General features: G+C 47.3%; 2 protein-coding genes across 2 annotated transcripts in view; one reads left to right on the top strand and one right to left on the bottom strand.

Moving 5' to 3' along the window:
* The window catches only part of LOC309559345 (cytochrome c oxidase subunit 7A2, mitochondrial-like), a 361900-nt gene that overhangs the window by 283844 nt on the left and 50292 nt on the right, over positions 1 to 27764 (top strand). The window lies entirely within an intron of this gene.
* The window catches only part of LOC309559342 (uncharacterized protein), a 70728-nt gene continuing 52884 nt past the window's right edge, over positions 9921 to 27764 (bottom strand). The window contains exons 7-9 of the mRNA XM_082262575.1: positions 19321 to 19951; positions 17014 to 17125; positions 9921 to 10011 (exon numbers count right to left, since the gene is read on the bottom strand). Of these exons, the coding sequence (XP_082118701.1) occupies positions 10006 to 10011; positions 17014 to 17125; positions 19321 to 19951 (749 nt within the window). The 3' untranslated portion in view covers positions 9921 to 10005. The remainder of the gene's footprint in view (positions 10012 to 17013; positions 17126 to 19320; positions 19952 to 27764) is intronic.

The raw sequence follows: 27764 nt of genomic DNA, 5'->3' as shown, positions 1-27764 counted from the left end.
GTACGCACTTGTGTCCATTTACATCCGTCTACCTCCGGGTCCGATCAGGCTTGCTAACAAAAATGGAAGAGAACTGCATCCTCTTCCGCTTGTGCAGATTGGATCTGAGGCAGCTGGGTGCAAATAGACAGCGGAGTCCATTTATACCCGGCCACCCATGGAGCAGGGTGGGATCTGTCCATGTCCACTCTGCATAAACTGACCTGTCATCCGCCTGCTCTGATAAGCAGGGGATCAGCAGACTGATCCCCTGCTGAACAGAACGGAAGTTGACCATATGAAAAGACCCTAAATACATCTATTCAGCATTGGGTGCATGTCATTGCACTGGACCAGCTTGCTGATAGTGCTTGCACAGCTGGCTGTAGTTTGTGCCAGCTGAAAAAACCTCCATCTATGTCTATGAACATGGAAAAAAATGTCTATGGCATCTGTCAGTGTGTGTTCTAAACATATCCTTATGGCCCACCAACAAGTCATGTTCTGTAAAATACAGGTAGCTAGCCTGCATTGCAGAGTCACTTATTTAAACACCATGGCATACAAGGTTGTCTGAAAAATGTGCACTACAGTAGATGCATATTCACTGTCCGTAATCTTCTGCCTAAATAGAAAACAGCAGGCTTATCAGAGTGATGCTGGGGATGGTTTTCTTCACAAAACAAAACTTCAGCCAGTCTGCTTTTCTTTGAAGAGTTCAGCTGCTATCCCCTGCCCTTTCCACAAAAGGTTCAGACTGTTTATATAATGAATCATTGACTACAAGCAGCTGGGCATGCATTGGGCAGATGTGGGGAACAATTTAGGTTACATTTTATTTTTAAAGCTGCGTCCTTGAAACCTAAACTCCAGGGAATCTGCTAAATGTACAGTGGAAATATATTCAGTATTTATACTGTCTTGCATGCTGAAGAATTTCCAATTTTGTTCATGCATTATTGTATTTGACACATCTTTTCTTTGTCACTAGTTTTACTATTATTTCAGTTTTGAAGCCTCCCTTTTCAGCTCTGTGCTTTCAACCAATGTAGCCAGCATCAACTCATTCATTGTGCATTGTGGTGGCCATACACACTACAATAATAGATTTCTTTTCTGATCAATTTCTTCCAATGCATAATCTATATTCAACAACTCTTTCAACTGATATGTCACACATGGGTAAGTAGATTTCTATTAATAGTTAAGATAGAGTCGTAACTTTTGATCATGAGTTATCGATTGCACCTCTGTTTCCACTGTGCAATCTCATAAACTGCTCATTCGAAAATCTCAGTGCTGCTGATCAAGGCAAAATGATTGATAATTTCTCCTACGTCCTCTGACAGACGCAGCCACTTCATAGTTTCCTCACAAATGGGTAATGCCCCCTCTACAGGAGTAAGACTAGGCAGTGCCTAGTGCACTGTAGACTCATAGAAAAACTTTTCACTTCCTTAGGGGCTGTCCGTTCAGACATTAGTAAGCACGGTGTGTCTGGGATAATCAGTTTCTTGCTGTCTAGTTTAGGAGTAGGACCTAGGTTTTCCCTGCCGGGACTCCGGTCTCAGTTTTTGTTTTCTTTGAGAAATGTTTGTTTATTTTTTTTTTTACTTACTATCGCTAACTAGTGTCAGGGGGATCCTCCTGGTGAACTACAAGTGACAGCCGGGCTGGGGTTTCACACTGGATATTCTAGATCCTTATGGTCTCCCAGCCTGGCCAACGAGCGTGAGCAGGTTGTGGTTCGCCCAGGCCTCGCCACGGCGGAGCCCTGACGGATGGGAACAAGCCTGCGTAAATAACTTTTGCTGGGACGCATACACCTGCATCGCCCTGAGTTGCAGCGTACCCCTCTTGACTGGCAGCACCCCCGCTCCGGGTGGGAGACGAGCTGCCTTGGAGTGGAGCCCCATGGTCCGTGGTATGGTGAATGATGCTATGTCCCTGGGACAGTCACTGTAGTGGCGTCTAACGCCTGGGGGGGGGTTCCCTGTGGTGGATTCCCGCGGTGGCCTTGTTCCCTGGGCTCCTGATTGCTGGCGCCGTTTTCAGCCGCCATTTTGGGTGTGGGCAGCCAAGCTGCATCAGTGTAAGGGCAGCAGCCATTTTCTTGCATTGCTGTGTGTTTTGGCGCCATTTTCAGGCGCCATCTTGACTGTGGGCAGGCCGCGCTGTATGGGCAGTGGCTATTTTCCCTGTGACTTCCTGTGTTTTCTTATGGCACCATGTTCTTCTGGCTCAGGGGGTTCGGCTTCTAGTGACCTTTAGTCACTTCCTCCAGAAGTTTCACTTGCTGCAAGCAGCATGGAGAGCGGTGGCTGATCCGGTTTCTGACACAGTAAGGGGGTCTTTAGTCCTTTTGGGCATTCTTCAGACACACTTTGCTATTATCAGTATATCTGCTAACTAAAGGAGGACTCCAGCGGTAACGCGGTGTTGCGGTGCAGACCGCAATCGCAGATTTAAAGGGCCAGTGTACCTTTTTTTTTTTCCTATTGCCAATATGGAGTCCCAGAATTAAAATTTCCCTGCTGATCTTGTTTGTGCATCCGGGTCATCCGGCTTGTCTTCCCTGGTGCCTATGTCTGCAGCTATAGAAGCTCTGGCGTCCAAAGTGGAGTTTGTCATGTCACAAATTGCCATGGACACTGCCCTCCCTGAGGGATCCCTGTCCTCACAGTCAGACGGTGAGGAGAAGGAGTCCTCCTCAGCCACAGCGCGGGACCATGCTTTGATGGAAGCATTGATTCGCTCAGTCAGGGAGACTTTTTGCACATTGATGATGAGCCGACGCAGTCAGAAAAGCGGGTTGTCTTCGGCTCCCGCAAAGCCCAGAAGTGGGGTCAGGTTTTCCCTTCCCCCGAGGAGTTTCACGATATCGTGAACGAACAATGGCGGAGCATTAAGCACCTGCTGGCGGTGCCCAAGGGTTTTCAGCGCCGTTACCCCTTTGCAGACTCCGCTTCCAATCGCTGGATAGTGTCACCTAAGGTGGACCACACTGTTTCCTGGTTGAATAAGTCCACGGTTGTACCCGTGGAGGACTCCGCGGTGGACAGGCGCATGGAATCACTTGGTGGCGGGCTCGCTCCTCAAGCCTGTGTTCGCCTCCATACTGGTTTCTCAGACGGTTGTGGAATGGATTAAGGTGCATAAAAGCAACTTGCTGGCTGATTCGGTTCCTCCAACTCCCATTGAGCTCACGGACCGGATGGCCCAGCCAACGGTCTATCTGTGTGATGGAGCCTTGGGTGAGGCTCCCCTGGTCACTAGAGTATCTGCAGTGGGGATTGCCTTTCGCCGCATGGTGTGGCTGAAGAGCTGGTCGGCGATCAGGCTTCTAAGAAGTCCGTGTCTGATCTGCCCTTTTTGGGGGAACACCTTTTTGGTGACTCCTTGGATGAGCTAATCAAGGGCCTAACAGGGGGTAAGAGTACTCTTCTCCCCCAATCCGCAAAAGGCAAGGCACCCCAAGGTAAGCGGGACCTTCTTTCAAGGCTCACTGGGGGCTTTTTTCGTGCCTCAGGGGCTCAGGAAAAAGAGAAACCGTTCGGAGCCTCCGGAGAGGACAAGAAGGCTTGGTCGGATAAACCCGAACCTAGCCAGTCCGGTTCGGTGGGTGATTCCTCTTCTGCATGATGGGACACCCTCACCCGATTCGGAGGTGGGGGGACGTCTGCATTGCCTTCCGGGACCCTGGGCTTTTCTGGTTAAGGACTCATGGGTTCACAAACTAATTTGTTCGGGGTACAAGACCGTATTTCGGTCCCGCCCGCCATGTCTGCGTTTTTCTCCGGATCTTTTTATGGGATCCCAGGGAGGCGGTGTGGGCTCCGCTTACGCAGGGGGTGGTGGTGCCGGTTCTTTGGCAGGAATGTTTTTGGGAGGTCCTCAGGTATCTGGACGATTTCCTGTTAAGAGTGGGTTCTCACCCGATCCTGTTGGGCGATCTGTCGATCACTTCCTTACCGCTCAATGTCCTGGAGCTCAGGGCGATCAAGCTCTGCCTGCTCCCTTGGACGCTTCGGCTGCACGGTCTCCTGGTTTGGGTGCGGTCCGACAATGCCGCGGTGGTTTACATCGATATTCAAGGGGGCACCAGGAGTGCCCAGGCGGCCAAGGAGGTGGCCGATGTTCTGTCTACCGCAGACTGGCCTCGCCGGTCTTGGTACGTAGACCTGGTAAGGGTGGTAGTCGGACCTCCCAGGCGGCTGCCTCTGTGAGAGGTTCTGCTGCCTCAAGGGCCGTTCTTCCCTCCTGCCTTGCGGTCTCTGGCCTAAACGGCGTGGCTGTTGCAGGCCAGGTGTTCCGTGACAGAGATCCCTCTGATGCTGTGATTCCTACCTTGTTAAGAGCTGGGAAGGCTACTTCCAGGGAGGTTTATCCTCGTACTTGGAAGATGTACTTTGCCTGTTATGAGTCGCACGGGTTGCAGCCTCGCTCCTTTCGATGGCTAGGATTTTAGCTTTTTGCGGAAATCTGGCTCCGCCGAGGTGATCCCCTTTTATTTCAAAGGGTTCTGAATTTGGGTTTGTCCGTTCTGTAACGGCCCCCTTTGAAAAAAATCGGAGACATCTCTCTGCCTTTACTGTCCCAAAAAGTTGCCTTTCTGGTGGCTATCACCTCTGCTCGCATGGTGTCTGAGTTGGCGACTCTGTCTTGCCGTTTGCCTTCCCTGGTCATTCATGGGGTTACGGTTGTTCTGCGACCCAACCAATATTTTCTCCCTGAGGTGGTGTCTGCCCTCCACCTCCTTGAAGATTTGTTTTGCCTTTGCTTTGTGCGAAGCCCATGCATCCCAAGGACTTTGCTTTGCATTCGCTGTCTGTGGTACGGGCGATCAGGGTCTACCTGTAGGCCACAGAATCTTTTCATACGTCTGATTCTCTGTTTGTCCTTCCTGATGGTCCTCGTAACGGTTCGGCTGCGTCTGCTGTGTCCAAATGGATCAGACAGACTATTGTTCAGGCCTATTCCCTAGAGCAGGGGTCAGGAACCTTTTTGGCTGAGAGAGCCACGAACACCACATATTTTTAAATGTAATTCCATGAGAGCCATACACTATATTTCAGGGGTTGGGAACCTTTTTATTTAAGTAAGTAACGTAGTGACGAATTGCAAAAAATGGGCTGGTCATTAAGGGGGTAAACCCTTCCAGGGCTGAAGTGGTTAAAGGAGCTGAAATATTAAAGTTGACTTTCCCTGTTCACACTAGTGCGATTTGCAGGGCACGACAATAGAAAGGAGAAATGACCTTAGCGCAAACAGAAAGTGGATGTGTAGCCCATATGTGCCAAAATGTCAATGTCAGGGGAAATGTTATTAAAAAATTCCACTGTATATACGGCTGCAGGCCTGCAGCACTTCTTCAGTGAGGGTATTGGGAGCCCCTGTAAACTGTGAATAAAAGATAAAAAGAAGGTGCAGGCTAGCCTATAATTTTTTGCTTTCTGTGCTTCCCTGTCTCAACTTAGTAATTGCAAATACTCTTTCTGAAAGAGTATTTGCAATTGAGACAGGGGAAGCACAGAACGCAAAATATTTACACTGACGAGTCTGACTGACTGACCTGTCGCTTCAGGACCTCCCTCGACTCTACGCTGAGCCCGCGCTGCCGCCTGGAGAAGAGGGAGGTGGCCAGTGGTGGGTGGAGTAAATTTAAGAGCGGAGGAGGAATTTGACCATTGCCCTCGCTCTCCCGCTGTCACGTGACGACGCTGACGTCATGTGACATCACTGGTTGTTAGACGCCAAGCAGCATACTAGCAACCAGTGTGACCGCAGTGCGCAGGCATGGACTCGACTCGGGGCTAATAATAATATACTCATAGTAGGAGACCCTATTTGTCTGCGAGCCAGATGCAGCCACCAAAGAGCCACGTCTGGCTCGCGAGCCATAGGTTCCCTACTCCTGCCCTAGAGGGTCAGGTCACTTCTCTCCCTGTGAGGGCACATTTTACTGGAGCGCTGAGTGTCGCTTGGGCTTTTTGCCATCAGGCCTCAGTGGCTCAGGTGTGTAAAGCGGCGACTCTGTCGTCTGTACGCGCTTTCACAAAATTCTACTAGATTGATTTGCTTTCATCCTCGGTTGCTTCCTTTGGCCACAAGGGTTTGCAGGCTGCGGTGTGCTGAAGAGAAATGTTTTTATTTTCTTCTGTGGGTGAATTTTTGTTTTGGGGTTAGCTCCTGTTTGTTGAGCTTATGTTGCTCTGTTGGCTACGTGTTTTCTCTGGCCGTGATGGATTGTTACCGTTTTGTTGGTTGCATTTTTCCCACCCTCATGCCTACACTGCTTTGGGACGTCCTGTTTGTGAGGAAACTATAAAGTTGCTGCGTCTGTCGGAGGACGTAAGAGAAAATAGAGTCCTCTGACAGACGCAGCCCCGCCCCTCTATTGCTTGGGGTTGGTTGTCTTTTCCTTCGCTGCTTGCTACGAAACTGATTAGTAAGCACGGTTTGTCTGGGGTAATATCTGAAGAGACAGCCCCTAAGGATGTGTCTAGGGATAAGTTTTTCTATGAGTTTCACTGCCTAGTCTTACTCCTGTAGAGGGCGCATTACCCATTTGTGAGTAAACTATGAAGTGGCTGCGTCTGTCAAAGACTTTAGAGAAAATAATTTTACGGTAAGTTCTTTCTTACAAAAATTCTATTTTCCCATCTCGCTTTAACTGAATCCCATCTAAATTGATTAGAAGGGAAGTTATTTGATCAGATAGATCAAATCACACATTAGGGCTCGATCTTGTGTGGAGGCCTTTGCTGCCCCTCTGAAAAGCAATTAGTGGCTGATCACTTTTCAGAGGGCATTTGACAGGTGGTGAGGAAGCACCTTCGACTAAGGACAGATGCGTTGTAAGGCCCTCTGCGGAGACTTATGGCTCACTACCTTCCCTACTCTTCCACTTCGCTATCCGCCGCCCACACCCCCTTTGTCCCTTTTTTTTTTTTGCATTTTTTTTTTGCATTTTGTTTGCATTTTTCCTTATCGCTCTGACCTCCCTTTATTTACCATCTTGGGGGCAGACAAGGATACCAACACCTAAGTAGGCGAGGGACCTTCTGAAGCCTCTTTGGGTGTCCTGAGATGCACATTATTGTTCAACGTACACGTTGTATAACCTGTATCTTATGAACATCACAGTGGGCATCAGATGTTTTTTTTTCTCTGTAAATATCTGTTGGTGCTCTACATGTGTTATCTGCCTTTTTCTCCTAGTCCCTGGACCTTCACTGTATGGTTTTGTGAACCTTTCTTTCCTTACTAATGCGTTCCCCTCTTTTTTTGTTTTTTAGTGTCCCTCAATTTAATGTATTGGTGGGAAAAAAATACCTGAACAGTGCAAGTAAAAATAGAAACTGCATAATTGCCCCCCCATCAGGCAGCAAGTCAATACTTAGATTGTAGACCTAAGCACACCATTGCTATCCAACTCTTCTGGGTGAATCAAATGTCCCCCACTGCTTCCGCTAATTGCTGTCTCTACAGGACACAATAGTGATGCAGCTGCAAGTGGTAGGCACCACAATGTGCAGAGAAGTTTTGGATAACAGGGGGTTCCCATAGTTCTGAAAGATTGCTAAAAATGTACTTATCACCTATCGGACAGGTAAGTATACACCTTTTATAGACTGGCACTGTTTGGATTTTTTTTAACTTAGGGACAATGATGCTTTGATTGCTAAATAGTGGTTTTCACTCTCCTGTCTATGTAGTATTGATTAAGTGGTGAAGTGACTTAATAAGCCGTAAAGCCTAATGAAAAATAGGCTCATTGACTGCCTAGCTCCTGACATTAGTATGGACCCACTATAACTTGTGCTTGCATGTATTAACATTAGCTTACATTATCAGGTCCAAAAGCAATAAAAAACAAACACACATTACAATATACCTTTAATAAATAAGCACACTTTAGTGAACAATTGGAATAAAATAAATAAACAAGGTATGTGGCAAATAGATATTGTCAAAAAATTGTGAAATATATAACAGGTCAGGTATTTCTGAGTTTAGTTTGTTTCTTGCATGGGCAGAACACAAAACGCTATTTTACTGGTGACAGGTTCTCTTTTATTCGTATTTAAAAAACAAGGAGCCACAGTAAAAGCAAGCAATGTAAAAAGACAATTCTGGTATTAAAAATGTTAGAATAGCACCCCAAACAACTTTTTTTTCTAGCAAGTTTTATTAGTGGTCTCCTAAAGAATACTATGCTTTTTCTAGTTACCTGGGAAAATACAATGGGTGTAGATGACATCAATCACTTAGGACTCCACATCCCAGCAGCCCTTAAATCCTTACCACTGCTATAGGCAAGGTACTGTCTAGTATGGTCATTCACCAGTGCAGAGGAGTGTGACCTGCTAGGAGGGACCGGCTTCTTTTGTTGGGGTGACAAAGCTGGGGGTATAGGTTGCTTCATTGCAATGCCCCGTGCAGGCTTGTAATCCTGTGGTGGCAGCACTCAGCAAAAGGTGATGCTGCTGGTTTAAAATAATTTACACAGCGTTGTCACCTTGAAAAAGGAAGTGATCTCTACACAGTAAAACTGTCAGGATCAACATGTTTTCTATTATAGCGAAGGAGAAAATCGAAAGCACTTTAGTCAAACAAAATAATGATCTTTCTACTTTAGTGGTATCGATTTTTAATAATGCCTGGACATATACTTTATAGGACAGGACATGTTAAAAAGCTAAAGCAAGTGAATAAGAAGTTTTAAAGTAATGAAAATAATCTTGTGATTCTCCCCCCATACAGTGCTATATGGCTGCCTAGCATAAGGTGGGTTCCAAATTGTCTGCAACTCTACTAACTGCATGGCATTACTCTTGCTTACTCTTTGGATTACTGGTGAAGCACCCCCAGACCCCCTGCCTGTTGGATTACTGGTGAAGCACCCCCAACCCCCCTGTCTGTTGGATTGTATGCAGAGCAGGCAGGGCAAATTAATATAAAGGGAATTTCAGATAATATTATTTTCTAAATCAACCTTTAAGAACTTTTTACCCAAGAGGAACCCTTGAAATAAAACAAATCCATTGGTGGTCAGTCGGAAGAATTCCCTTTTACTTTTGTGGTCAGTGGGAAGAATGCCCCCTTATATTGGTGATCAGTGGAAAAAATGCCCCTTTACAGTGATGATCATAAAGCGACCCCTACAGACATCTAAAAATAAAACATTTGTGTGATGCTGCTTGCTCTGCCAAGTGGAGTTGGACCTGGTCAATCAACTAAAGTTACCCTTCGCAACCTCCAAAGTAACCCTAGGGTTCCATGGAACTTTGGTTGACAATGGATTGTCTAGATTGACAAATTATTTCACAAAAAGAAATACTTAAGGAAAAAAATGGTATTTATATATTTGTTTGGAGTGCAGTCTTAACCTACAGAAAATCAAACCTCCTAAGCACACGACTACATAACAAAAAGATAATTTTGAGAGTAGCATAAATATACATTTAATAAGTCCATTTTAAATTTTTTATTTTTTTTTACAAAGGTAGGAAAGCTATAAACATATACACAGTCTATAAATTAAAACACTTTGGATCAAAACCAGCACCCTTGGTGTGCTCGACGCTTCCTGAATAAATAAAGCAAAGGTCCATCAGTCTTATTTTGATGCGAAATGCCAAAGCTTGAGACGATGCCAAAGCTTGAGACGACGAGGTGTTCATTTTTGAATTGTTAGATATTTTGGTCTTTTTTACAGTCTCGTTACATAGAACAAAAAGTGTTTTTTCTTTAATTCTACAAAGTCCAGCAGATGGAGACTGTAACTATAAATCTTGTCTTTGGGGTTTCATGAAATTAGCTTTTTTTTTTTTTTTTTTTTTACTGCAGTCCTATTTTTTAGCAGCAGAGCAGATATTAAATATAAAAATATATATACATCTATTTAAATATGTACATGTTCAAATATTTTAATAAATAATTGTTTACTGGAAGTGAAGAAGAGATAGGTAGTATTTCCTTGAGCTGTACAGACGGAGGTTGGATTCTTGTGGTAGAGGAGTTTTAGACCTGAGGAAGGAGAGAAGAGGAAATAATGCAAGACTTTGTTCAACCTATACTGTAATAATGTGCAGTACTAAGCAGGCTAATAAAACCATAGCAGCAGCTGTTATATACGGTATGTAATAAAAGTTTGCCAAACTCAGTTTCATAGTTGGTAAGTTGAATAAAGACTCCAGTCCATCTAGTTCAACCTGTGTGTATGTGTGTGTCTCTGCCACTTCCCATATCCCTGTATTTTGTGTTCAGTAAGATACCCATCTAAATGTTTTTTAAATTGGTGACACTTTCTGCTGAAACCAGCAATTGTGGAAGGGAGTTCCATATCCTTACTGCTCTAACAATTACATTTAACTTATTTGAGTGGCCAGGTGTCTAATTGAGTGACCTGCGACTGAATAGTTTCTTAATGTTTGAATCACCATTAGGCTACGTTCACATGTAGGCATTTTGGGGCGTTTTTAAGCTCTAAGGATAAGCACAAAAAAATTTTGGCTACACCCATGGGCAGTCCCAGGGGGTATACTCCCTCTCTCTGCTATAGCCACTCAGTTTTTTTCTGCCTAGTCAGGAGTAAGGACCTAGACCTGGACTGGACGACGGGCTGGATAACTATATCCAGTGGTCACCCCATCAGACCTCAGCTCCGCACTAGGTTGGCTTCGACATAGCCCCACTGGACGGGGGCTGGCCTGCAAGTTAAACGCCTTGCGAGGTCGCGGCCTGAGTCGCAGCGTTCCTCCTGGCAGACAGCACCCCCATTTCGATGGAGAGGGGTACTGTCTGGAGCGTTGCCCGCCTGGTTCCTGGAATGCTGTCCCCTCTCTCCCCCTGGAGGGTTTTGGGGTGGACATGGGCCCCTCCTTGGGATGGTCCCCCCCCCCCCCGGGTTCCCCTCCTTACCGCAGGCACCCCCCCTTGCCAAATCCCTCAGCCTGCCCCCCTTCCACATACGCTGGGGTTGTTTGCATGATCTGGCCACTTTCAAGGGGTGGGGGCAGGGCGCTGACTGGCGATAAGGGCTGGGGGGTGCGCCGCTGGCAATGGGACGATTCACTGTGTGGGGGGTTGTACCTGGCGGGGGCTCCTACAAGTCCCCCCCCGGCCTGCCTGGGTCTGTCCTTCAGGCCTGGTCTCCCAATCTTGGGTTCCTGTATGTCTCATGGTGCCGCCATTTTGTTGTAGCCTCTGTGTTCTATACACAGCGGCCATGTTTGTGTAGTCTGTTGGCCATTTTGTTGTGGTTTGCCATTGAAAATAGTGGCGGCCTCCTGTTTTCAGATTAAACAAGGCAACCATGATTCCAGTTGAAGAGTCCTCTGCCTTTAAGAATCCGACTGACCGGAAGGTGGAAGCTGTGGCCCCCTATATGTAAACTCTGGCTGGTTTGGCAATGAGGTGGGTATTCACCATTGCCCTAGTGTCGCAAACTCTGACTGAGTGGGCTAAGCTCTTATGCCGTGACCTAGAGGGGGAACAGATCCGCCCTGCCTTTGCCGAGCTTGTGGACCAGCTGGTCCAGGGGCTGCAGTTTATCTGTGATACCTCTTTAAATGTGGCTCCCCTGATGGCTCGCCTCTCTGTTTTGGCGGTGGTCCTTCGGCATGTATTTTTGCTCAAGTGCTGGTCTACGCATCAGACTTCAAAAAAGGCTTTGACTGATCTTCCTTTCCAAGGAGATCGCCTGTTTGAAGCTACCCTGGATGACATCATTAAATGTCTCACGGGGGGGGGGGGGAGTACTTTTCTCCTGCAGGCTACTAAGGGCAAGGGACCTCGTCATAGATGTGGACCCTCCTTCTCAGCTCATAAGAAGTTTTTTTTCATCCCTCAGAGTCGACTGACAAGGGCTCAAAGCCTTTCAGGGCCTCTTCAGGAGGATCCAAACGAACCTTGTCTGGAAACTCAGGATCGGGCTTCTCCAGACCCGTGGACAAGGCTCTTTCAACGTGAAGGTGGGCCCTCTCCTGTATTGGGGGTGGGGGGACACCTTTGCTGGTTTTCGGACCCGTGGATTTCCCTAGTGCAAGACAAGCGGGTCCACAATGTCATTCAGTCTGGCTACAAGATCGAGTTTCGCTCTTGTCCCCCAGTAAGGTTTTTTCCTTCCAACTTGCGCCTGTCCCCAGACTACTTGCAGGGCCTGTTTGTGGAGGTACAAAACCTGTTCCTTCAAGGGATGATTGTCCCGGTTCCGACTAGGGAACGTTTTCAGAGTTTTTACTCAAACCTGTTTACAGTCCCCGGGAAGGAAGGCAAAGTGCGTCCAATCCTGGACCTCAAGGTGCTAAACTGCTTCGTGCGGGTACAGATGTTCAGGATTGAGTCCATTCGAATGGTGGTGGCATCCCTATCCCTGCGTCAGGGGGATTTCTTTGCCTCTATCGATATCAAGGATGCCTACCTTCACATTCCAATATGTACCAATCACCAGCGTTTTCTCTGCTTTGCTGTGGGAGAGGAGCATTATCAGTTTTTGGCGTTACCCTTTTGTGAAGACCCGAGGAGCAGAGGTGAGACTAAAGTGTTAGCCCGGTGCTAGCCTTGCGGATCACGGTACTGGGCTACTTGGACGATCTCCTTCTGCGAGTGGAGTCTCCCTCTGCTCTGGTGGACAACCTGGAGACCACAATACGAACTCTGTGGGAGTTCGGCCAATTCTGAACCTTCAGAAGTCTTCCCTGGTTCCGTCCTCGAAGCTGGACTATCTGGGCCTGACTCTGCACTCGGCCTTAGCCACAGTGCTCCTTCCTCTGGACAAACTCCTAAAATTGCAGGCTGAAATTCGCAGATCGTCTTCCCTCCGGACTTGCATGCGGGTGCTGTGCCTAATCGTGTTTATCTTCGAGGCGGTTCCGTTTGTAGAGTTCCATACAAGGTCCCTGCAAAGGGAGATTCTGACCAAATGGGAAAAGACTCCCAAGTCTCTGGACAATCAGATCCGGCTGAGTGGGAGAACGAGGGAGAGGGAAAACCAGGGAATATGGTGCCTTCGTTCTCCGATGCTTCGACTGGGAAATGCCTTCCTCCCCTTGTATTGAACAAGGGTCACCACACGGATGCCATCCTGTCCAGCTGGGGAGAAGTCCTCAGCAAGCATTCTGCTCAGGGGATCTGGACGCTGGAAGAATCCAGACTACTGATTAATGTCTTGGAACTCCGATCACTGGACTGATCATCTTCAGGGTTGTTCAGTGCTCATTCAATCGGACATTGCCAAGGCCGTGGCTTATGTCAACATCAAGGGGGCACAAGAAGTGTCCTGGCGGCTCTGGAGGTAGCCGGAATTCTAAGGTGGGCAGAACGGTTTGTTCCAGCCCTCTCCACCGTACTCATTCCCAGGGTAAATAATTGGGAGGTTGATTATCTCAATCGGCAGGCATTGGACCAAGGGGAGTGGTCCCTTCATCTGGAGGTGTTTCATCAGCTATGTCTCCAGTGGGGCACCCCCGAGGTGGATCTGTTGGTGGCTCAACAAAAAGGTTCAGAGGTTTGTGGCTTGGTCAAGGGATCCTCTGGCGGATGCCACGGATGCGCTAGTGGCTCTGTGGGGTCAGTATCGGCTGATTTACGTCTTCCTTCTTCTTAAGCTTCTGCCCAGACTTCTACACTGGATCATGGCAGAAGGGGTTCCAGTCATCATTATAGTGGCTCCAGACTGGCCTTGCCAGGCTTGGTATGCCGATCTGGTGCTGCTGGTCACCGATGTTCCTTGGAAGCTTCCTCTCAGGGAGGGTCTTCTATCTCAAGGACTGATCTTCCATCCTGCTTTACAGTCGTTGTAGATCAGTCCTTGAGATAGAAGACCCTCCTCTTCTATCTCAAGGACTGATCTTCCATCCTGCTTTACAGTCGTTGACTTGTGACGGCTTGGCTGTTGAATGCCAGGTGCTGAAGAATAGGAGTTTTTATGAGACGCTGATTCCTACCCTGTTGAAAGCTAGGAAATCTACTTCTAGGAAGATCTACTATCGTATGTGGAAGATGTACATTTCGTTGTGCGAGTCTATTGGGGTTCCTCCTCGGTGGCTTAGATCTTAACCTTCCTTCAACGGGGGGGTTGAACAGAAATTGGCCTTGAGTACTATTAAGGGCCAGGTGTCGGCTTTGGCCATTTTCTTCCAATGACCTTTGGCCACACACTCCTTGGTACGTACCTTTCTTCAAGGTTGTCCGACATTTGGTTCCTCCAGTGCGAGCTCCAATACCACCTTAGGATCTTAATTTGGTGCTTTCAGCTCTGCAGAAGCCTCCTTTTGAAAATATTTGGGAGATTCCCCTGCTTACATTGTCCCAGAAGGTGGTCTTTTCAGTTGTTATCACTTCTGCGTGCAGGGAGTCGGAATTGGCGGCCTTATCCTTTCGTTCATCTTACCTGGTAATTCACAGGGATAAGGTGGTTCTTCACCCCTGTTCGTTGTTCCTTCCAAAGGTTGTCTCTGACTTTCATTTGAATGAAGACATTGTGTTGCCTTCACTGTATCCCAGGCCTAAACATCCGAAGGAAATTGCCTTGCATGCCTTGGATGTGGTCCAGGCAATTAGGTTGTACTTGTCAGCTTCCTCTGCGACCATTTCCAGATGGATCAGACAGACAGTGGTTCAGGCCTATTCCATCAGGAATCAGGTTCCTCCTTTCCCTGTCAAGGTGCAATCCCATTTTTCCAATCAACATTCTGGAGCTTCAGGCTATTTGGCTGGCTTTGCACTGTTGGACCATCTTGCTGGAGAGTCATGCAACCTGGATTAAGTCAGACAATGCCATGGCAGTGGTGAACATCGACCATAGGAGGAACCAGAAGTTTTGCCATGGAAAGGGAAGTAGATCTCATCCTGTCCTGAGCAAACATTTACATTCCAGCCTTGTCCACTGTGTGCATTCCAGGCATAGACAATTGGCAGGCAGACTTCCTCAGCAGATAATGTATTGACCATCATGGTCCCCACACCCAGAGGTGTTTCAGGACGGGTTTCACAAATGAGTACAGGTTTATCTCCAGGTACAGGGATCCTCTAACCAAAGCAGTGGATGCTCCGCCAACTTCTTTCCTCAGATAAAATGTCTGTTTTGCAGGATCCGAGTGATGGGCTTTTCTGTGGTCCTCATTGCTCCATATTGGCCAAGGTAGTTGTGGTATACTTACGTGTTACTCCCAGTGGATGCCCTGTCCACCAGATTGTCTAAACCATCTGTTTCAAGGAACAATTTACCACCCTGCTTCACAGTTGCTAGCTTTAAGAGCATAGTCATTGAAGCCCAGGTTCTGAGAGACAAGGGCATTAAAGAATTAGTGATTTCTATGATGTAAGAAACTAGATGTCTACTTCCCACAGGGTATTTTATTGGACATGGAAGGCAATCCTAGGAGTTTCATCGCGGAACAGATTTTCTCCACTGGGTCTGGACCAGCATTTGTTTCTTGGTACTGTCTAATGTCTTGTTTCTGCCATTTCAGTTTTGTTTCAGAGACAGTTGGCTTCTCAGTCTTTGAATAAGGTCTTTTTACAGTGAATCTGTATCTGATTCTGTCTGTACTTAGGGAAATGGCTATTTGGCGTTTCTCTCTCTACCTTCACTCAGAAAGAGGTATTCCTTTTAGCCACCACCTCTTTTAGGTAAGTGTCTGATCTGATGGTCTAATCCTGGAAGGAACCATTTCTGGTCTTGCATAAGAATGAGGCTTTGTTGAGTCAAGCCCAAGACGTCCTTCTTACCTAAAGCCTAGTACCTGCTAGTAGTTTTTTCTTTCAGCCTAGCAGGACTGAACAAAAAAAAAAAAAAAACTGTCAGCTCAGGAGGAGCCACTGTACTAGCAACCTGATGTTAATACAGTGATCTCCCCTGCTGTGCTATTGTGTTCTGACAGGGGGACAGTTCCCCCACCAGAACACTCTGATCAGTGTTCTCAACCAATCGGCAAACCTTTATCTGTCATGCCCCATTGACAGAAGCCGGCCAAACAGCTTCTGTCAGACCGGCTACAGTACACACATGCCGAATGTCAGCCGGTTTTTATTGAACTGGGCCATGCCGTCTGACATTTGGCCTGTGTGTACTCGGCTTTAGGTTGTTTCTGTCTTTCACCTCAACCAGGTCATTGTTTTTCAATCCCTCCTACTGGTTTTAGTTTACTAAAAGGAAGTTTCCCTCCATTGTCCGGATGTGGTTCCAGCTGTCTTCTTTCAACTAAACTGATTACCTTTTTGTCATCTTGTATGGTCCCTGTAACGGTGCACCAGCATCTTGTTACACCATAGTTAGGTAGCTCAGACAGATCATTATCCAAGCTTGGGGTCAAGGTTCACTCTTTCCTGTCAAGGCGAAATATACTAGATTTGTTAGTGTTTTTTGGGCTTTTCAGTGTCAAGCAACTGTTTCCTAAATTTGCAAGGTTGCCATCTGGTCTTCTGTTCACACATTCTCTAAGTTCCACTTAGTGGATGTTGTGTTCTTATATGATGCTTAAGGTCCTTGTTGCTCTTTGAGCTGCAGGAAAGTCCCCTGTTTTGTGTTGTTTTTTTGGGGCCTATTAGCGTTTGTTTGCTTTGTAGCCCACCCCTCAGATGGCTTTTGGACATCCTGGAGGTGAAAGGCTTCCTGTGTCCCTCAATGGATGAGAAGAAAATAGGATTTTTTTACTCAGCATATATCTTTTTGTTTGGAGTCCACAAAGGGACATCCCTTTGTATTTTTTAAATCATTTTCTCAACTACTGCTTTGCTACAAGAGTCATTATCATAGTAGGAGGGTTTTTCTGGGCTGGCCTACAGTATTTTTTGTTTTCCAGTATCTAATCTTCATATGGTGATAGTACAACCCAAAGGTAAAAGACTTTAATTGTCCCTCAATGCCCCCCATAAAAGGATTTTTCAGTGAGTGCAGAAATTATGTAATTTTTCATGATCTACTGCCCCACTTTTGCTGCAGTTTTCAACAATCCCTCCCATATGTATAAAGAGGTGGCACATAACAATTGACTATAATAATATTTAGGAAGAATGGGTTGTTACCTCTGTTGCAAAGACACACTGTTCGGAGGAGCCGGGGAGCAGGTATATAGAGTGACAAAGAGCATCTTGGTGCTTTCCCAGGGCATTGCAGTTTCTGGAATCTGTCTTTGTTCTAAGGGAGAAATCGGCATAGTTATTATAGAGTCAGGTTGAGTAACTAATAACAGACTAAAATAGTGTGGCACTTCTGCTTACTAATATTTAAAACAAGCCCTAAATGTTTAGTTTTGGAAAAACAACTAAGAATGAAACAAGTCCATGGTACATATTCTGTACATTTATCAATGTAATTCAGATTTTAGTAGTTTAATTCCATATTTAGTGTTTTTATAAAAAAATAAATAAAAATAGAGTTTACAAACATTTTAACAGATTTATACTTACCTGCTCTGTGCAGTGGAATTGCACAGATAAGCCCTGAACCTCCTCATCTTAGGTCCCCCGCCGGTTCTCCTGGCTCCTCCTCTTCGCCCCTTGTTATGGGGGCACACCTGAGTGCTCATGCATGAGCTGCACTGCATGCGTCTATAGAGACAGACAGTGCAGCTTGACCCTGTCCCCCGTTCCCTCATCACAGGGTTTGATTGACAGCAATGGAAGCCAATGGCTCCTGCTGCCTTCTGCCAAGCCAGGGAGAGTGGGGTGAGGGGATAGAGCTGCTACCGACAGACACAGAGCTGGATCAAGTGAGGATTCAGGTAAATATAAGGGGGGTGAGTGGCATACTGCTACCTAAATATTTTTTTACCTTTTTGCAAGGAATGCATTAAGATAAAACCTGTTTAGGCTTTAGAACCACTTTAAGTTTCTATGACTTCAGCTCCCAAAAGATTCACAGTCATAGTTTTGCTTGAAATATAGATGTGAAGATTTGAATCCAGTAAAACTGGTGGTGTAATAAACTGTAAAAATTGCAAAACCAATCAGATCAATTTACTGTCATCTGTCCGGTACAAGATGAGTTCTCATTGGCTGTTATGAATTCCTTCTTAACCAGAATAAACTTTACAAATAGCTCCAACAAACGGGCATTATATTTGGGTTTTGAATTTTGAGCTCCCAGTTTATTTGTACATTTTGAGTATATTGAGTATATTTTGAGCTCCCGGTTGATTCATAAATTAAGGGCTGGTTCAAACCAGTTGCAGTCCAGTGCATTTTTAGGCTGCATAAAAAACACATGCACATTTTTCATGTATTCCAATGGCCCTAGTTCACACCAGTACAGTGTTCCAGTGCAGTCAACAAGTCGAACATGCTGCATTTTGTTTGCATGGAATGTGGTAAAACGCATCTGAAACACACATGTCCTGAATTTAGATGAAAAAAACAAGTCTAGAAAAAAAAAACGCACAGGGACACATAAAAAATGCGAATGAAGACATGCACCCAGAAAGCATAAATTGTAGTCTGCACTGGCCCTTAAAGAGGAACTTCAGTCTGAAAAAAAAATTAAATCAACAGCTACAAATACTTTAGCTGCTGACTTTTATTAAACACGCACGTATGAGGGCATGGATCCAGTGCTGTCCTCACCTGGGCTGGTTCTTTGTCAGTCTTCAGGTCCCCAACCTGGATGTGGGAAGCCCACTGTGACTTCCTAATACTTCACAGCCGGCTTGCCACTGTGCATGTGCAAGGCTTTATCAGTGGTTCTGCAGTCTCCTTGGACCTGTGAAGGGGGGAGTGGGAAGCCGGCTGTGAAGCAAAGTCTGTGGAAGTGGGTACTTGTCAGAGCTGGCGGAGGCAGTGTGGTGCTTTGGGCAGTGCTCTGCTGGGAAACCCTGGGTCATGCCATTCATGCAGATTTTACTTTGACATGTACCAGCTACCTAAACGTTGCTGGCCAAGTGCACCCCTCCCTAAATGGAAACAATATTCCCTGACAACAGTGGGCTTTTTCAGCAGGATATTGCCCCCTGCAAAAATGGTTTTAGGAACACAACGAGTTTGACTTGTTGAGTTGGCCTCCAAGTTCTCCAGATCTCAATCCACTCGAGCATCTGTGGGATGTGCTGGAAAAACAAGTCCAATCTATTGAAGGCCCCACCTTAAAACTTAAAAGATCTGCTACTGATGACTTGGTGCCAAACACCCCAGCATACCTTCAGAGGTCTCAGCATACCTTCAGAGGTCTAGTGGCATCCATGCCTTGATGGGTTAGGGCTGTTTTGTTGGCAAAAGGGGACCGACTCATTAATATTACATGGGTAATAATAAAGTTATGGCTGATTGGTGTAGGCTAGTATTACATATGTTTACATTGGTGGGTTTTCTACTGACAATCTCAGGATAGTTATCACTCACCGTCGCCCATCTCTGTCCTCCTCCATATCGGATGTTGGCAGGAGCTTCTGCTTACTCCGGGATTTCTCCCTCAGACAGTCCTGATTGGGCATCTTGAAATGAGGTGGTGAGATGAGGAAAGGCTCCTTTTCTTTTAAGTTGTTTTTGTGCTCCAGATCATTGGTCACTATCCCCTTCTGATCTTTAAGCGCTTTTTTGATGCTTCTCATCAGCAGCACCAGCCCACAGGCTAGCAAACAAAAAGTGATCACACCTAAGCAAGCAGCCAGAGCAACATTGGAAGGGGGATCGGCATAGTAGGAAGCTGATGTTGGCTCCTGCACTCGAAACTCACATCTGGAACCCATAAATCCCATAGGACATTGGCAGACGTGGCCGCTAAAGTGAGTATAACAGGTGGCTCCATTAAAGCAGGGCCTGGAGCTGCAGGCATCAACTCGTTGAGTGCAGTCTTTTCCTCCATAACCAAGAGTGCAAGAACAAGTGTAAGTGTTGATACTGTCCACGCAAGTCCCACCATTGGCACATGGATTGCTGGCACAATCATCAATATTTATTTCACACCGGGCTCCGGTAAAGCCCTGCCGACACTTGCATATTGCATTACGTCCAACATCCAGGCAGTGGCCTCCTAAATTAAGCCAAAATAATTATATCAGTATAACGTCTAGCAACATTCAACTTTTTGCGTCAACTTGGGTAGGGCAGAGTTATCAAATATTCTGGATTAAAAGACAGCTCTAGAAATTACTGGAGTGGCAAGATAAACAGATGTAGTAATTTTTATTCTCACTTAACCACTTAAGCCCCGGAGGATTTTCCTGCTAAAAGACCAGGGGGTATTTTGCGATTCGGCACTGCCTGACTTTAACGGACAATTGCGAGGTCGTGCGACGCTGTACCTAAACGAATTTGACGTCCTTTTTTTCCCACAAACAGAGCTTTCTTTTGGTGGTATTTGATCACCTGTGCGATTTTTTGATCACGCGCTATAAACAAAAAAAGAGCGACAATTTTGCAAAAATAGCAATATTTTTCACATTTTTTTATATGAAATTCCCCAAAAAAAAATGTAAAAATCAAAATTTTTTAACATTTTCGGCCAATTTGTTTTATCCTACCTATGTTTGGTAAAAAAAATCGCAAAAGTTTGCGCAAAAGTTATCGCGTTTACTAACAAAGGGAAAGATTTTTGTCATTTTTGTTGTTTTTTTTTTAACGCGTAATGGCGGCGATCTGCGATTTTTTTTTTTTTGCGGTACTGCGACATTGCGGCGGACAGATCGGATCCTTGACTGACATTTTGACACTTTTGGGGTTACCAGTGACATTTCTACAGTAATCAGTGCTATACATATGCACTGTTACTGTAAAAATACACTGGTATTGAAGGGGTTAACTTTATTTGGGAGGGAGGGGCTGTGTGTGTCCCTAGGGGCGTGCTTTCTACTGTGATTGGCTGTGGCTTGAGCTGTAAGGACACTGATCAACGGATCTACATAGTAGATCCGTGTGATCAGTGTCTTTACACTGAGGAGAATGACAGGTGGCTTGTTTACACAAGCTGCCTGACATTCTCCCCCGACGATCACCGAGTGACCGGCGGACATCGGGTCCGATGGTCACACGCGCGGGGGGGTCCGTGACCGCGCGGGAGCGCGCCCGCTCCCCAGACCCTCCCAGGCTAGTGACGTTGATTAACGTCACTCTGCCTGGCAGGGGCTGACCGCCGCAGTAAATCTACTTGCGGCGGTCGGCAAGCGGTTAAAGGATAAGTTCACTTTTGGAACATGTTACATGTTCCATTCGTTTTTAGGGTAGAACATGTAACATGTTACAGCATTTGCAGCTCCCCCGCCTCCCTGTGACAGCAGGCCGGGGATCTTATCCTCGCACCTGCTGTCACTATTTGAAAACAGCAGGGTCGTGCAGGGCTCTGCCGACGGCTGCATCATTCATTCACAGTTTCCTGAATGAATGCCTACAAGTACGATCATCCATGGCGGCTGACAGCTTGTAGTTTTAAATGAGCTGTGAGGGCGTTGGTGAGCATTCTCTTAGCCCATTAATCTTCCTGCTCTCCGGTAACTGCCTGCCCTTGCGACGTATGGGCAGACAGCTATGCTGAGAGTCAGCAAGTGTTAGACATTGTATCCACAATCTGCTGAGCAGGTGTAATGCTCTGTGGGCTCCTTAGAAAAAAAATAATAAATGCACATTTTCTTACCTGCAACAAAGAAAGAATTTTTTTTTTTTTTTTTTAAAAAGGCGAAATTATCCTTTAAAGAATAGCTGTACTTTTAGTGTCTGTAGTATTAACTGCTTAGTCCTGAATTCTACTACAACCACTTCATTGCCACTACTTAGTCTATTTGTGATTGGTCCAGACTGGGTTTTACTTTTTATTGCCTGTTCTGCTACAGATCTTGCCTCCATTTTCTTCAGCTCTGCTCCCTACAACCACCCCATATGTGTGTGCCATAATACTGCAAAGGCTGGCAATAGTATACCTGAATTAAAATGAGGATAGTATGCCTTTTTTTTTTTCAACTGAATAAACACCTGCTAGAAATCCTCTGCTGAATGACTGATTCAAGATTGATCTAATTGCCACAGATGGGGTCAGATGGAGTCATTATGGCAAATAAATTGGTGGCTGATTTCGCAAAGTTTTGTTTGCATTCACAAGAGCAACAACATGGGAACACTTAAAATCTAAGTTCACATTTCTGAACATGTTACATGTTTAACCTGTATTTGGGGGTGTAACATGCTCAGCATGCACCCCCTTATAGTTCTTAATGAACTGCAAGGGGGCTGGTGAGCGTTCTTGTAGTTCATTGATCTTCCTGCTCTCAAGTAACTGCCTACCCGTATCGGAGGTACGGGCAGACAGTTATTTTGAGGGTCTGCAGGAGCCTGAAAGGCTCCTTAGAAAAAAATATTAAATGCACATTTCTCTTTCGTTCATTAACGGACACAGCTCCTGATCTTCTTAACCATTGGGTTATACTACCCCCTACGGGAGTAGGAGACTAGGCAAGAATAAAGTCTGGCTACGCCTATGGGCATTCTTGGGGGGTAAACTCCCTCTCTCTGCTATAGGTAGGCTCTCTGGTCCTGCAATTTTTTCTTTTTAGATAGATTTTTTTCTCCTGGATTTTTCCTGTGAGATCTACAATCAACTGTGGGACTGGGCGACGGGCTGGATAATCTAGATCCAGTGGTCACCACAGTCTGGCCAGTGAGCGCTGGCCTGCAAGTTAAATGTCTCACGAGGTCGCATATGACCGAGTCTCAGAGTTGCAGCGTTCCTCCTGGCCGACAGCCCCCCATTTCGAGGGCGAGGGGTTCTGTCTGGAGCGGTGCTTGCCTGGTTTATGGTATGGTGAGTAACTGTTTCCCCTCTTCCCCTGGAGGGTTTTGGGGTGGACGTGGGCCCCTCTATTGGGCGGTTGGACCCCCGGGTTCCTACCTTCCCATCAGGCCCCCCCTTCACCTGTGCTGGGGCTCTGTGGGTGGTCTGGTCCACACCTCCTGGGGCAGGGTGCTATGCTGGCAGTGGTGGGGGGGGCTGTACTTGGTGGGGGCTTCTGCCTTGTGGGGTCCCCCTGGTGACTCATGGAGTCTTTGGAGCACATCTCCCCACCTGATCCCCTCTCTGGGGCTGCAGGGCCCTTCGAGTCCCATCCATCCATGCACTGACGGCGGTCCTGGAATCCCTTGTGTCCCGGGTGCAGGTGGCTTTTGGGCGACAGGCTGGCATAAAGCGCTCCCCGCCTTCCCCTGCCTATGCGGAGTCCCTTCTTAAGAAGTAGACTTTTCCACCGGTGGTGGACCCTCCGATTTCCAGATTAAACAAGGCAACCTTGATTCCGATTGAAGAGTCCCTGACCTTTAAGGACCAGGCTGACAGGAAGGCAGAGGCTGTTGCCCGCAATTTGTACACCCTGTGTTGGGGTGCCAGGAAACCAGACCACACGGCGATGCAGGTAAAATAAAGCAGTTCAAAAAACAATAAACGCACAGCAAGAGTGAGGAAGTAAGAGCAGGAACAAGCCGAGGTCAAGTCCTGAAGCGGGTAGTCATCCAAGCCAGGGTTGAGTCCAGAATTGGGTAGTCTGCCGATGCGGGGTCATCTGCCGATGCGGGGCCGAGATCAGAAGAGTTGTCAGCCAAGCCTGGTCATACACAAAGGAACAGGGAGAACATAAGACTGCTAGCAGAGATGCACCTTGGAGCACAAACCCATCAGGTGATAGCTATAGTCAGGTGTGCAGCATCATCACTGTGCGACACCCAGGCTGCAGGCAAGTGATGATGCATTCAGGGTTTATAAGAGGCAGCAGTCTGCACATGTCCAAGATGGCTGCCAACAGGAGGGCAGGGTAAGACCTTGACAGTACCATCCCCTCCTCAGCGGAGCATGAACATCAGGTATTGAACCTGACCTCAGAAAAGACGAGAATCCAAGATGCTGCTAACCTCATACTCATGATTGCTCACAGGAGTGGGATGAGGGCGAGGAAGTGAAGAAGTATAGTGATTGCAAACCAGTGGCTTCAAAAGTGACATGTGAAAGACATTGGAGATACGCATGCCAGGGGGAAGATCAAGGGCATAGGCCACCTGGTTCACCTTACGGAGGAATGCGAAAAGGCCAAACAAAACAGGATGCCAGTTTTGGAGTGGGCACCCTGAGATTGAGATTACGGGTCGAAAACCACACCCTCTCCCCGACCTGGCATGAAGGAGCAGATAAATGTCTCCGGTCTGCCTGGAGCTTCTGAGGCTGTGCAGAGACCCGTAATGGCTCTTGAATTTGCACCAAAGAGGAACGGAGGGCACAAAGATGATCCTCCACAGCTAGGATGCCCTGGATGCCAAGAACAACTCGGGCAACACTGTGGGTTGGAACCCATAATTGGCCATGAATGACATTCCGGAAGACGAGTTGATGGCAGAGTTCCTGGCGAATTCCACCCAGGGTATCAGATCAACCCAATTGTCCTGATGGTCAGAGATATAGCAGCGGAGAAATTGCTCCAGAGCTTGGTTGGAACGCTCAGACTGCGGATGGTAGGCCGAGGAGAAGGAGAGTCGAATACCCAACTGGGAGAAAAAAGGCGCACCAGATCCTAGAGACAAATCTCCTTAGCCAACCTGTGTAAATGGAAGACATCTCTGGCAAACACAGAGACAAGCTCCTGAGCGGTAGGCAGCCGTTTAAATGGAACACAGTGGCACATTTTGGTGAACCGGTCGACAACCATGAGGATAACCGCGTAACCTCGGGACACGGGAATGCCCACAATAAAATCCATGGCCAGGTGAGATTAGGGACGCTCCCCATTGGCAATGGGATGCAGGAGGCCCAAGGGAAGATGCCAAGGAGTATTGTTCTGGGTACAGACCAAACAAGCAGCCACATACGCAGCAACATCAGTGCGGAGAGATGGCCACCAGAACTGACAGGAAATAGCCCAGGACATCTGGTTCTTACCAGGATGACCAGCAGTCTTGGAATTGTGGTACGTGCGCAACAGTCTGATGTGCAACCACTCAGGTACAAAACATTTGCCAGCAGGTCTCTCTGTGGGAGCATCATGTTGGGCAGCCAAGATCTGTTCCCCAAGAAGAGAGGTTAGGTTTTTGCAGATGGCAGCCAGAATATGATCTGAAGGTATGACTGGTGTCAGCACAGAGTCCTCCCTGGACAACTCAGAATACTGGCGAGACAAGGCATCTGCCTTAACATTCTTGGAGCCAAGCAAATAGGAGACCACATGGTTAAAACAAGACAAGAATAAGGCCCCTGCTGGCCTAACGAGGTGTAAGAGAGATTTGTCAGATTCTTATGATCAGTGAGAATGAGAACTGGAACCACAGAACCTTTAAGCAAGGGTCTCCACTTTTTGAGAGCAAAGATAATGGCCAAGAGCTCTCTGTCCCCAATCTCGTAATTGCATTCAGCTGGAGACAGCTTCTTGGAGTAGAACCCACAAGGAAGTAAGGGTCCATCAGGTTTAGGACGCTGAGACAGGAGGGTGCCTACTTCCGTCTCTGACGCATCCACCTCTAGGCCAAAGGGCAAACCAGGATTGGCATGAGACAGAATGAGAGCCGAATGAAAACAGACTTGAGGGCCTCGAAAGCCTGGATGGCAGCAGGTGTCCAATTGTGGGAAACGCTGCTCTTCTTGGTCAGATCTGAGATAGGTTTGGCTAAAGAGGAAAAGTTCCTGATACATTTCTGATAGTAGTTGGCAAACCCAAGGAAGCACTGAATAGAATGGAGAGCACTGGGGAAAGGCCATTGTAGAACAACCGAAAACCTTCTGAGGGTCCATGGAGAACCCTTCAGAAGAAATGTTGTTGCCTAAGAAGGCAACCTGAGACAGGTGAAATTCACATTACTCAAGCTTACAGAAAAGCCCAATGGGTGGGAAAGAAAATGTAGGAGCCAATCTAGTAGGAGGCCTCCGCAGGCGCTCCTTAAATGATGGTCTCTTCCTGAGCCTGGTATCGATCAAAATCAGAAAGGAAATGAGAGCCTCAAGCTCGTCAGGGAGATCCTTGGCCGCAATCTTGTCCTTCAATGCATCGGAGAGACCATGAGAGAAGACAGCCACCAGAGCCTCATTATTCCAGTCCACCTCTGCTGCCAGGGTACGAAATTCAATGGCATACTCGGCAACGGTTCGTATACCCTGTTGAATGGACAGGAGCAGCTTTGCAGCAGAGGTAGAGTGAGCAGGCACATAGAATACCCTAGGAAAAGAGGGAACAAAACTTGGGTAATCGAGTATCACAGGATTATTGTTCTCCCATAAGGGATTTGCCCAGGCTAAGGCCTTGTCCAAAAGCAACAAAATTAGAAAGTCCACCACGCCTGAGGAACCATCTCATAATAAATGCCTACTTGGTTTAGGAAGCCACGACACTGGCTCGGTTCACAACCATAGCGCTGCCGAAGGGGGGCTGAGCCAGTCATCCTTCTGGTAACAGCGACTCCAGCTGCAACTGCAGGAGCAGGAACAGGAGCAGCAGTGGGTGCCACAACTGGAGGAACCACCAGACTAGCAGCAACAGGAGCAAGGTGCGCTGTGCGTGCAAGCAACGTCTGTAACGCCTGAGCGAACTGATCCAAAAGGTTATCGAGCCTGGTAACCAGCATGAGGAGCATAGGAGCACCTGCATTGTCAGGATTCATGGCCCTTGCCTACTGTCAGGGTGCCAGGAAACCAGACCACACGGGGATGCCGGTAAAATAAAGCAGTTTATTGGAGCGAACGACAATAAACGCAAGAGTGAGGAAGTGAGAACAGGAACAAGCCAGGGTCAAGTCCAGAAGCGGGTAGTCATCCAAGCTGGGGGTCGAATCCAGAAGCAGGTTGTCTGCACATGCGGGGTCGAGAGCCAGGAGAGTCATCAGCCAAGCCAGGTCATACATGGAGGAACACGGAGAACAGAAGACTGCTAACAGAGTCGCACCTTGGAGCACAAATGCAGAAGCACAAAAAGGGCAAGGACTGCAACCCATCAGATGATAGATATAGTCAGGTGTGCAGCATTATCACTGTGCGACACCCAGGCAGCAGGCAAGTGATGGTGCAATCAGAGTTTATAAGAGGCAGCAGTCTGCACATGTCCAAGATGGCTGCCAACAAGAGAGTTAGATAAGACCATGACACCTTGGCTGGTTCGGCACAGAGGCCGATATTCAATATTGCCCTGGTGTTGCAGACTCTGACCGAAAGCTCCCCCTTGTCTTTGCTGAGCTAGCGGACCAGCTGGTCCAGAGGCTGCAGTTTATATGTGATGCCTCTTTGGATGTAGCGCCCCTAGTGGCGCAACTATCTATTTCGGCAGTGGTCCTTCGGCGTGTCTTTTGGTTCAAATGCTGGTCTGCGGACCAGAATCTGATGCCAGCCTGTCCGGCTAGGGAGGCGTCCCTGGCAAAAACTCTGCGCAGGGGATCTGGACACAGGAAGAGTCCAGACTACTGATCAATGTCTTGGAAATCCGAGCGATCGGACTTTGCCTGGAACATTGGATGGATCGTCTTCAGGGATGTCCTGTGCACATGCAATCGGACAATGCCAGGGCCGTGGCTCATGTCAATCACCAGGGGGGCACAAGAAGTTTCCTGGTGGCTCTGGAGGTAACCGGCATTCTAAGGTGGGCAGAACAGTTCGTTCCAGCTCTCTCTGCCGTACACATATTGGGGGTGGAAACTGGCAGGCGGATTACCTCAGTCGGCAGGCGTTGGACCAAGAGGAGTGGTCCCTTCATCCAGAGGTGTGTCATCAATTGTGTCTCCGGTGGGCATCCCCGAGGTTAATCTGTTGGCGTCTCGGCACTACAGAAAGGTGAAGAGGTTTGTGGCTCGGTTACAGGATCCTCTGGCTGATGCCACAGATGCTCTGGTGGCCCGTGAGGTCA

This window comes from Pelophylax lessonae (genome assembly GCF_965119305.1).
Source record: "Pelophylax lessonae genome assembly, chromosome: 7".
Classification (NCBI taxonomy): domain Eukaryota; kingdom Metazoa; phylum Chordata; class Amphibia; order Anura; family Ranidae; genus Pelophylax; species Pelophylax lessonae.
Note: the sequence above shows the minus strand (reverse complement) of the source record. Positions and strands in the feature narration are given on the sequence as shown.